This window comes from Lithobates pipiens, unplaced genomic scaffold, assembly GCF_037356315.1.
Source record: "Lithobates pipiens isolate NorthernLeopardFrog02 unplaced genomic scaffold, aLitPip1_a1.2 Scaffold_8, whole genome shotgun sequence".
Classification (NCBI taxonomy): domain Eukaryota; kingdom Metazoa; phylum Chordata; class Amphibia; order Anura; family Ranidae; genus Lithobates; species Lithobates pipiens.
Window position 1 is genome coordinate 316978804 of NW_027507903.1, and position 12516 is coordinate 316991319.

Consider the following 12516-nt stretch of genomic DNA (forward strand, 5'->3'; position numbering starts at 1 on the left):
GTACCGGCATACCAGTTCGGTACTTCCAGCTGTGGGATATTCAGAATGTCGCAGAAATGCGGGAGGTCTTCAGACACATTCAGAAGTGCTGTGTGACCCTGTGAGGTTGCCAAGAGGCAGAAAGAGAATATCCATTTGTATGAAATTCCCTGAGTATGGAGAGTGTCCAATAAGGGTCTCAGGTCCCGTCTGTGCTGTAGTGTGATCCCTGAGAGATCTTGATAAATTTAGATCGGCTTCCCTTCATGTATGATCTGTGGCTGATCTCTAGCTCTTCTGAGGATTTCCTCCTAGTTTAAAATCCACAATGCAGCATATTATGTCCCTAGGGGAATCAGTGTATCTCCCTTTAGGTCTCAGCGCTCAGTGTATCCTCTCCATCTCAACGGGAGTTTGAGGTGGTCTGTTCAGGAGCTGGTTGAATAAGCCAGTGATTGATTGTACAATTTTCTCCCTCTTAATAGTCTCTGGTCATCCTCTGACCCATAAATTGTGGCGCCTGCCTCTATTGTCGAGGTCTTCCAGGTGTCTTTGCATATCCCTCATCTGAAGGGTGTGAGTGTCGACATGATGGGTGGTTTTGCAGAGCTGTATGTCATGGTGCTCAGATGCTTTTTCCACAGCTTTTACCCTGTCAGTGAGAGCGTGTATATCCAGTTTGAGTTCCGAGATAGCCGCTGAGAGGGTATCTTTATATCAGTGGCAATGGTCTGCAGATCATTGATGGTTAGGTGTGGTAATGGTGCATCTTCTACATCCCCCTATCTGAGGAGAATATTCGAGGAGAAGATGAGGGCGTCCCCATTAGTGACGGAGCCTGTGTCTGCGATTGCCTGTGGCAGGAAGACACCATTTTACCCAGGCCTGAGCGGAACATTTTGGGTATATTGTGTCCCTGAGTCCCGGATTGTTCCCTGGGGGATTGGGAATGGGAGACGGAAGAGTTCCGTGATGCAGTCCCCATTTAATCAACAAGTTTTGGGGTGTTATTACCTCCGTTAGACTGATAGCAGGTCGTGAGGTAGCAGGAGCCTCAGAGCTAAGCGGCCTCTTCATGGCGGGTCAGGCCACGCCCAGCCGTACCCTTTTCTTTATATAGCAACAGGAAGGGAAATTCCCCACTAAGCCAAAAAGTGGTTTTAGCCCTTTGTCACTCTATCTAAAATAAAAAAATTACTGTAGACGGTCCACAATAGACAGCCTAATTCACATTCACAAATACATAAAAAAAGGAATCTTTTGTTTTGATTCCAAATGGCAATTTCAGTTCTGAAACAAAAGTCTTGCATACTCATTTCTCGGCTGCAGTTGTCTCCTACATACCCTCAGTTTCTGAGCTGCAGTGTCCATCAGACTCTTCAGCATGTGTTATTTGTGATATTGTCAAATGCTAATGTCCTCTCTGCAAGCTGTAGTTTCTTGGACTAGTTCCTGGTCTATTTGTCTCAGTTCAGTCCTGTTTGTTTAGCTTTTAAATGGAAAATGGATGGTGCCCCCCCAATCAATGTGGCTGGATATTGTGAGTAAACAAAAGACCCCTCCCCTTTTTATAGCTTTATACTACACATGGGGGTTTATTTACTAAAGACAAATCCACTTTACACTAAAAGTGCATGCCAAGTGCACTTGGAAGTGCACTGCAAGTGCTCTTGGAAGTGTAGTCGCTGTAGATCTGAGGGGGGCATGCAAGGAAAATAAAAAAACAAATTTTTTTTGCTTGCATATGATGGGATGATAAAATCAGCAGAGCTTCCCCTAATTTCAGAGCTTCCCTTCAGATCTACAGCGATCTACATTAACTGCACTTACAAGTGCACTTGCAGTGCATTTGTAGTGTAGAGTGGATTTGCTTTTAGTAAAGCAACCTCATGGCTTCCTTTGCTTTATTGTCTAAAAACAATCCCATTTGAGGATAGTAGTATTCTGGTTCCTAGTTATCTGCCCATTTTTTTTATTACACTTCAGTAATGATCTGATCTCTCACACTCTCTCTTTCTATGGACCCTGGTGTCCAGCCAAATTTTAGTTCTTTCCATTCCGCCCACTGTGCAGTCTCCACCTTCAGACTCCTACTGTAGATCTTTGCAAACCCTTGGCCTTATTTTACATCATTAATTTCCCCTTAGGTCTTCCTGCTGAGTTTCCCGCAGAAATCCACTTTGCATTAGTTTTCCTGTGTTTATCACATGGCCAAGCCATTGAAGATGTTTGCTTCCATCTTCAAAAGCTTAAAAATGTCTGCTTCTTACATTTTTTGTTCACAGCTATTATATACAGTAATTCATTTGTTTTCATTTCTCCCCTCTCTGTTTATTAACTTCTTTTCAAAAATTCACATGAAAACAGTTCTTCTCACCTATTAAATCTGTAAAGTGTATCTAAACTTGCATACAAAAAAAAATGGTATTTTTCTTTTACTGTAATTTATGTTATGGTCATTCAGGTGCCTATCTAATTGTTTTAGAAGAGAATTCCACATACTGACCACTCTTAGCCCTTGTACACGCGGTTGGAGATTCCGACGGAATGTGTCCTATCGCACCATTTTGTCGAATATTCCGACTGTGTGCGGTATGCATTGGACTGTTTCCGTCGGAATATCCGTCGGATCAAATTTTCCAACTTGCTGGAAATATTTTCCGACAAACTGCTCCGATTGGACATACTCCGATCATGTGTAGAGAATTCCGATCGGACAAAGTGCCACGCATGCTCAGATCAAATTCCTACATCAAAGCTATTGGCTACTAGCCTGAACATAGTCCCGTCGTATTGAAATAACGTCATCACGTTCTGAATGATCGGATTTTCCGACAACTTCGTCCAACCAAGATTATACAACAGTTTCAGACAAAATCCGTCAGACAAAATCCGACGGATTTGGTTGTCGGAATCTCTGATCGTGTGTACAAGGGCTTACAGTAAAGAACCCTGTACGCAGTTTAAGGTAAAACCGCTTCTCTTCTAATTTTAGTGAATGGTCACGTATCTTTTTAAATTCCCATTCGCGGAAGAGTTTTATCCATATTGTGGGGTCACCACTACATTGAAATTGTATTCCCTCTCATGCGTCTCATCTCTAGAGAGAATAAGTTCAGTGCTTGCAGTCTTTCACCGTAGCTGAGATCCTCCAGTCCTTTAATTAGCTTTGTTGCTCTTCTCTGGATTCACTCCAGTTCCAGCACATCCTTCCTGAGGTCTGGTGCCCAGAACTGGATGGCATACTCCTGGTGCGGCTGGACCAGAGTCTTGTAGAGTGGGAGAATTATCGTTTTGTCCCTGGAATTAATCCCCTTTTTAATGCATGCCAAAATTCTTTTGGCTTCGCTTGCAGCAGCTTGGCATTGCATGCCATTGCTGAGCCTGTCATCTACTAGGACCCCCAGATCCTTTTCCATCCTAGATTCCCCCAGAGGTTCACCCCCTAGCGAGTAGATTGCATTCATATTTTTGCCACCCATATGCAACATTTTAAATTTTTCTACATTAAACCCCTTTTGCCACCCCATTAATTTGTTCAGATCTTCTTTCAAGGTTTCCACATCCTGCAGAGAAATTATTGCCATGCTTAGCTTAGTATTGTCCACAAATACTGAGATTGAGCTGTTTATCCTATCCTCCAGGTCGCTTATGAATAAATTAAATAGGCTTGGTCCCAAGACAGAACCCTGGGGGACCCACCTTTCCACACCAGACCATTCCGAGTACTCCCCATTTATCACTACCCTCTGAACTCGCCCCTGTAGCCAGTTTTCAATCCATGTACTCATCCTTTTGTCCATGCTGACAGACCTTAGATTGTACAGTACAGTAAATGTTTATGGGGAACTGTATCAAATGCCTTTGCAAAACCAGATACACCACATCTACGGGCCTTCTTTTGTTTAGATGGCAGATCACCTCCTCATAGAAGGTTAATAGATTGGTTTGGCAAGAACGATTATTCATGAATCCATGCTGATAACTGCTAATGATACCGTTTTCATTACTAAAATCTTGTATATAGTGCCTATCTACCCCTCCAAGAGCTGGCAAACTATTGACGTTAGGCTAATTAGTCTGTAATTCCAAGGGATACATCTTGGTCCTTTTTTAAATATTGGTGCTACATTGGCTTTTCTCCAATCTGCTGGTACCCTACCAGTAAGTAGACTGTTCGTAAAAATTAGGAACTGGTCTGACAAATACTTGACTGAGTTCCTTAAGGACCTACGGGGGCAAGCCATCTGGCCTTGGTCACTTATTAATGTTACGTTTTTCAAGTCTATTCCTAATTCTATTCTCTGTTAGCTATCCAAAGTCTGTGGAAGAAGCACCAGGAAGTATCCAATCTCTAATCTTGTTCCCAGTTCACATTGTGGCCTCATCATACAGACTGGCTTCCCAGGTCATTGTTTACAAAATAATCCAAGCTTGCAGGGAAAATGTCATTTTTGTTGGGCTTTATAAATGCATTTATTGCTTCAGCAGCTTCTATGCACAGTACAGATGTGCCACTTTACAGGTTGACTGAGGGGACCCCACAGGCACTATATTGAAAGGAATTTTTCATGCTTATTGTTATTTCTCATTTTTATGCTTTCACTTTAAGCACCAGTTAATCACTGCTCATTTAAAAATTATGTTTTTTACAAACTTTTTTTTCATTGATACATGTACAGGGCACTACCCGGACCACATAATCATTGTATGCCCAATTACTTGCATATAAGCCTTCAAAATGGGCACTTTTGATTTTCCAAACTTTTTGAAAGTTCTGATGCAAACCGAACAGAGGGCGTTTGGCCCATCTCTACCCAGAAGTGCAAAAATCATGTATATATACACCTGATTCTGCACAGAACCGCTGCCCTATAGCAGTAAATCTGGTATGGAACGGTCGAAAGTGGTTGTTAGTTGCTATAAATTATGGCACTTTGCATAATGCCAATACACTTTATACTACTATATTAGTAAACATATGATGGCTTTTAGTGTCATATTGCTCCACGCCCCTATAATTTGATTGGAATGCCATTGTACTGAATAAGCTTGAATTTGTCACGCTCAGCTAAGTAATCAATATTATTATAGTGTTATGTTTATCAAGAATTACACATTTTATGTAAATATATGATTGTTTGATTTATATTTAAAGTATATGTAAACCATCACCTTGTAAAACTCCCCATTCAGTTTAAAATTGAAATAAAAAGGCAAACCATTTGTGTACAGAGATAAAAAACATTTATAATTGATCATATACCCTCTGTTCTAAGCTGCATAAGTAGGTCAGAGAGCTGTGAGAGGAGAGCAGCACAACAATCTTCTTAGTGAATGGGTGTGTGGGGGGAGCATGTTAGGATAAGTCTGATCATTGGAGGAGAGCAGGCTGAATTCTCAGCACAGCTAGAAACTGACCACTCTGTGCTCTCATGCCTAATGTGGTCAGGAAAGCAGAGGGACTGACAGGCTCACCAGGGATTTGAAACAAAGGAAGCAATACAAAGCGGACAGAATACTTTTTCATACAATTGCATGGTACAGCAGGCACATATCTGGAATATGAAATGTTGGGTTTATATACTGTATTTCTTAACATATGAGTATACTGACTCTGCTGTCAACTTAAAAAAATGCAGGTAAAAGCACAGAAGAACTAAGTATTTTAAATGCTTACCTGCAGCCCTTTTCATAAAATATCTTTTTTTTTAATTTTCAGTTTTTTTTTTAAACTTGTTAAAGTACAGAGATTAATTTCCTTAGCATAGATCCCTCCCTTCTGCCATGTCATAGCCCTCTCCTCTTCTAATGCCACGTACACACAAGCGGAATGTCCGACAGAAAAAGTCAGACAGTTAGCATACACATTCTGATCGTGTGTATGCCTTATCTGACTTTTTTCCCCCCCGAAAATTCTGACAGATCTAGAAATAGAACATGTTCTAAATATTTCCAATGGAACCAATTCCTATTGGGAAAACTGCTCATCTGTATGCTGTTCCGACTGACCAAATACGACGCATGCTCTGAAGCAAGTATGAGATGGAAGCTATTGGTTACTGGCTATTGAACTTCCTTTTTCTAGTTCCGTCGTACGTTCTGTACCTTACCATGTTCTTGACGATCGGACTTTGGTGTACGTAAGACAGTTTCAACGGAATTCCATCGGAAAAACCTTGAGAGTTTATTCCGACGGGAAAATCGGTCGTGTGTACAGGGCCCTCTTCCTCTCCTCTCCACCTTAGAGTGTCTAATTACTGTTTGTGTTGGCCCAGCTCCTTCATTCTTTCACTCACCTCCTTACATAAAGGAATTGACAAATGTTTGCTTTTATGTAGCAGCTTGGGAGGTGCAAAGAGGAATACTATCAAGTGTTGTTTGAATGACAGCTCAGATTCTGCTGGGGCAGCTGACATCACATCGAAGATAGATGGAGGTCTTACAGGTTACAAACATGCATTAGATACATTAAGTCCAGATATAAGCTTCTGGGAATATTGTTCTTGAAATGAATGGTCCTGTGACGGGGTCTCTTTGGGTACTCTAGTATGCAGCAATATTTTTTATGTGACTATTGGTAAAGCCTTTTGAAATATTTAAAAATATATTTAAATTATATTAACATCCAACATTTTCTTTGCACAACAGAACAAATGCAACTATAACTTTTCGATATTCAATCATTTGATAACAAACCTTTATCACATTTATATTCACCTAGCCAAACGATTTACTGTATGAAAAACAAGCAATTGCTGATTATACATAAAATGTTTATTATTAATAAAATAATTATAGCAATAAATAAAGTGTTATGACATCAATTACCTTACACAACTGCATAAAATTATATTACGTTGCTTAACAAAATATACTACTAGTGGCATAAAATATGTACAACACAAGGTGAAAAAAAAATTGTTTAAATTAGCAAAAAAAGATAGAAAAAGTGTACATGTTTCTGCACATGTGTATAGTAAGGGAGGCGTGTGCCTAGTGTGCTGGTGTACAGATATGTGTATGTAATATCGTGTTCATAAAGGAAAACAATACAATAAATAGAGCATAACATATATACAATAACGGCAAACAGTAGATATACAGTACATGTAAACAAACATTAACTTCATTCGTCCCTTCATTCAGCCCTTAGTTAAAACAGTAACCATGTACACCTCGCTGGCAGTGGAGGCCGATACCAGTCAGGAATGCCACCATAGCAGCTCAGGTAGCAAGAAGCACTCTGCCAATGAAGGCTAATAATGTGGGCACTTGAGATTCTGCCTGCCCTGATGCAAATCTCCAGTATTCACAGGGGCAAAAGGCAGCAGGAGGCAAAGAAATATGAATATTGTATCCATTGGAGGGTCCATATCGATACAGTATTTGTAGTAACCATCATAGGCAGACATATTTGTCAAAGGCATGATACAGTCTACTGGTCAGTGGTTCACTTGCTGCTTGATAGCTGTATTACTTTAGTGTAGCCTAGACCAGGCATGTCAACATCAGAGGACTGTACCTGGTTGATAAACTGTTACATTCATCCTGCAAAGTTTTTAATAAATAAATGTGGAAGATACAGAGTTCTCACGCTTAACCTGTAAATGGTGGGATACTCATGAACCAGCTTTACTACAATATACTAGTCTTGCTAAAGGGAGGAACAGTCCTGTGTGTGGCATTATGTGGCCATGTAGAAGAAAAATTAGGAAGTCAACATACATGGTGGCTTTTCAAATATTTTGAGTGGAAGCACAAGTTTGTTGAATCAATTAATGTCCTTATTGTTTTTTCATTTAGAATGATACTGTCAGACTCTAAAGTCTAAGGCTAACCATACAAATATAGATTCTTCCATCCACACTAAACAGTATGGATGAAGTAATATCCTCCGCTGACTGTTAATCTCCAAACAGTGGCTACGTCTGATTAGATGCTGACAATTTTTCACCCAGCTCATTTGAGAAAGGTTGACTAAAAAAAAAATTTATGAATTTTGTCTGATTCAGTTGAAATCATTTGGAAATCAAGCAATATATGGTCAATTTGAGGACATTTGGACCTGCTTTAGGGTATTTTATGTTTGACAAGTATCACCATTAGCATACCCTGTGCTGTCGACCCAGCACGTTTAGACTCAAGGGGGTTGACTGCAGGGTGAGGGATCAGAACAAGGGGATCTGAACTATTCAAGAGCCCAAGAATTTGTAATTCTTCTCTGATAGACATTCTGCACAGGATATAAGGACCACAGATTACCTGTAAAGTATACATTAAGTAACTTTACAGGGTCTACTGGGTTGATGGCTCCTCAAATATTGCATGCTGTCTTTTAGGTGTGTCTTGCCCTCATGATGATGTCTTCAGCCACTCTAGAGATCACTGATCTCACTGGCTTTAAGCCACCACGGGCAGTGCATACATAGGCTTACCGAGTGGGCACACACACAACACACACATTTAAAGTAAACCTGTCAGGAGAGAAACATGGTGACTACCATTGCTGACTTCTGAATCATAATGCTAGTGTCCTGGCTGTTGTGATGATGCTCACTGACCTACAACTACAGATGTAGGGAATTCTATCTTTTCTCTGACTTTTATTTACTGCATACTTTTTACTGGACTAAAGACAGCCATGCAACTGGCCAACAACAATGGTTGCCCATACAGTATATTTCTCTCCTGACAGGTGTACAGTAAATATGTCTACATTCACACGCATACATACACAGATACCAACAAATTCTTATACACCCACACAAAAACACATAATGGCAGCAATGTTCATCACATAAAGATAAGGAAATCCATCCTTGTAATAAAGAAATAATAGCTATGTATTATGCATACTGAGGTGATCTGTTGAACAAGACATTCAATGCTTGCTATGGACTTTTTTTATACCTATTAAAAATTTGTACAAAGCGTTGAAAGCACAACACTGACAAAATTCTGTACTGACTACTAAAGTGGATTTGTCCAAGTTTTTTTTTTAAATATTTTAAACACCTTCAGTTGGGTTTCATTGGATTAAAGAGAAGATTAAAAATCATTAAACATTCCTACGATTGAAGCAGGGCACAAAATAACTTTAAAGCTCAACTCTGGGCAGAAATATTTTAAAGTAAAATAGTCCCCCAGTAGGTCCATAAACTAAAAGACTGCTCAGACTACAATAACCACCTTTAATCCAGAGTTGTGCCCTGCAGTAAAACCTTTTCACTGCAAAATGTCCCAAGTCCTCTGGGCTGAAAGACTGTAGGGAGCTGGTGAGTGCAGGGTTTCATGGACCCGCATCACTGTAGCAGCCATCATACAGTGTGATGACGCTCCCTGCATTATTGAGGACCATACCTAGCTTACGCTACAGAAGAGAGTAAGAGGTACATCATGTGACTATAAAAAGAAAAGAGGGTGCACCAGCCTAGTGCATTATCCCAATTGAATTTATTTTGTAAAAAAGATAAAAACTGCTCACAAGCATGTAGAAATAAATATGCTTAAGCAGGCCACCATCCTGTGGCTATACAATCCTGGGACCAGTAAGCTCCAGAATGTAGGAGAGACCATGCAGGACCCCCTGCTGGCTAACATCTTTCTCAACCTTCTTCCTCAGAGCCTCTGGGGAAGAAGTTTTACCTTAAAAACGCATTAGCCAGCAGGGGCTCTTGCATGGTCTCCCCTATGTACTGGAGATTACTGGTGCCAGAATTGTATAGCCAAGGGATGGTGGCCTGCTTAAGCGTATTTATTTCTACACGCTTGTAACTAGTTTTTAAACTTTAAAAAAAAAAAAAATTCTGGCTACTAGCAACTAGGCTGGTGTGCCCTCTTTTCTTTTATATCTCTAGTGTATAAAGGACATCCCTGGTCCTAGAGGGCAGCAAAGCCAGAAACATTATCCATTAAGGAGTGGACCATCATGGACCTCATAACTGGGCTGGCCATTATACTTATGAGCTTATGTTTGTTTTTCTACATCATGTGACTAGCCTGATGACATTTAGAAAAGGTGTAAATATATATAAATATATATATATATATATATATATATATATATATATATACATATACAAACATATATACACACACACTGTATATAAAGCACAACTTACTGCTATAGAGGACTCCAAGGGGGGATTGGGGGCTGAGCCCAGAGTTGGCGTATTTGGAGTAACTGCTATATAAATATGTTGAAATTTTATACTAAACACCTGAATTTAGCAAATGACATCTAACTTGCATAAATATCCTCTTCTTGTAGGTAAAATGTCAGAGGTTTATAGTTGAAGTATTAATGGAATGGAGTGGTAGCTTATTATACGAATTAGAGTATTTATAGAATATAACATTGTCTGACATCACTCAACATCAATTTAGCTTTAACTCAATATTTAAGTTTGCTTGTGTATAAGCAGTTAATCACCACATAAGTACATCATAATATCAGTTTGATTTGAAAACTGATCTGTTCAATTACTATCTCATGCCAGCAATGTATATCAATGAAATGCAATGTATATCAATGAAATGGCCTCAATGGGTTCTTAGATGATGTTGGAAGTATGGTGCTCTGTCCTCTCCTTAGGAGCTTGAGATTAAGCAACTGAATCTGAGAATGCACTTCAGGCAAAGCATTGCCCTCTTTATGGTAAAGGCCTTGGAATGTCCACAGAAATGGTATGACAGGCTTCTCAAAGGAAGGATGTTAGAGAATGCTTGTGGAAACACTTTTTCACCTTCGGATGTCTGCTGAACCGACCAGTTTTTCAGAACTTTCTGTAGCACTAAATGCTAGTTTGTTGGTTACAGGTTTTCCACGTATGTTTGACTGCACTTTGTTGTTTTTCTCATTTTTGCTGGATTTAGCACTTTCTCGTTCCAAGTCAGACTGCGAAGAAGAGTCACTCTGACCGCGAATGATTTTACCTGTGTCTCCTTTGACTGAGTCCCCCTGCTTTTTTGCAGGAAGAGCACTAGACCCAGTTATACCATCTCCTTGCATAGCAGGTGTGCAGAAGCTTAGAATGTAACAAAGGCTTCCCCAGTTCTGTGCACACTGAGCTTGCACACTGCGAGTGATTGCATCTTTCACCTCATCCCCACAAGTAAGCAAAATGTTTACCAGATCAACATAGGGCCTAAGGAAAGAACACATTATAACACATCAGGATAATTCTGAACCGGCAAAAATTTAGATTTTAACATTCCATATTTTACCCAAAACGTGAAACAAAAGTTTGGTGTTGGATATTCTTTAACAAACCCATTGCCTTTTTACAGATAAATTATGTTTAAGAACACTGTTTTTTTCATCTGAATACTCAGCTGGCTTAAAGTGACAGTAAACTCTGCTTTGAAAAAAAAATAAAAATGATTCAAGAACACTATTGTTCTTAACTCAAAAAAGTAACTTCTATTGCTCCCAGCCTCTTACAAATCTCAAAATTCCTATTTTTTGCTGCTGTAGTGATCTGACTTCCTGCGAGAGGGTGTGGCTATTTTCATTCTCCATGGTCCTACTGTATGTAGGAACATAGTCATCCTCTCTTTATCACTCTTCTTAAAAATAGATTGCAAGGTCATTTAGTAGTGGATGTGTATGGATTATTTTTGGAGAATAAGGATATTATTTAATGCCACTTTAATATCTGTGGGTCTCAAAAAAGGCTTATCTTTTCCCTAAAGGGTTGCACATAAAGTATCTTAAATTTTGCCTCAATAATACACTGAAACAGTAAAGAAAGCCATTTCTATTAGTCCATTGGGGAGCTTTAAACACTTGTACAAAAAAAGATTTCAGCGGATTTAGGAATCTTCATTCACGCCAGATGATTTTATGCAGGACAAAATAAAATTAAACAATTAACTTTTCCCCACAGCATATACTCCACTCCTGGACCATTCCACTGCTTGGAAGCCTCAAACTGACATGTCAGTATTTACACAGAGGTATAGACTTCTTCCCTGTCAAAAGTGACATCTCTGGGCCAACCCACAATAAAATAATAATAATAATAATAAAATGCTGTTGCATGCAAGAGGGGGAGTCACATGCTCTAGAATATATGCCATGTATTTTAGATTATTTTAAATATTTTAAATTGATTAATGATGCCACATGTCTGAGTTCAAGAATAGTAAAACGGAGTGGGTGTCCAGAAACATAAAGCTTTTTTCTGGCCTACCATCTCTTAATAGTAAAATGCCTGGAACAGTAGCATGCACACACATATACATGTCTTCCAAAAGCATGCCGTCTGTTGGCTGTAGCCTATTATTGTGTAGATTTCATAAAATCCTTTGATTTTCTATGAGAAACACTTTTTAGATTCGATCCAAGTAATGAAAGTAGAAGAAATGGCCGCACACCATTGTAGATCAAAATCCTCTTTATTTGGACATCCCAAAAATTACAGGCATCAGAATGCCGGGTAAATTCGTTTCGCACAGTTCACGTGCGCTTAGTCATTAGGTAATGACTAAGCGCACGTGAAGTGTGCTAAACACGTCTCCTATGTGGAAATT

At 39.4% G+C, this 12516-nt stretch overlaps 1 protein-coding gene across 1 annotated transcript in view; it reads right to left on the reverse strand.

Moving 5' to 3' along the window:
• Positions 1–6734: 6734 nt before the first annotated feature.
• The window catches only part of STC2 (stanniocalcin 2), a 45002-nt gene continuing 39220 nt past the window's right edge, over positions 6735–12516 (reverse strand). Inside the window, exon 4 of the mRNA XM_077472826.1 lies at positions 6735–11129. Coding sequence (XP_077328952.1) covers positions 10724–11129 — 406 coding nt within the window. The 3' untranslated portion in view covers positions 6735–10723. The remainder of the gene's footprint in view (positions 11130–12516) is intronic.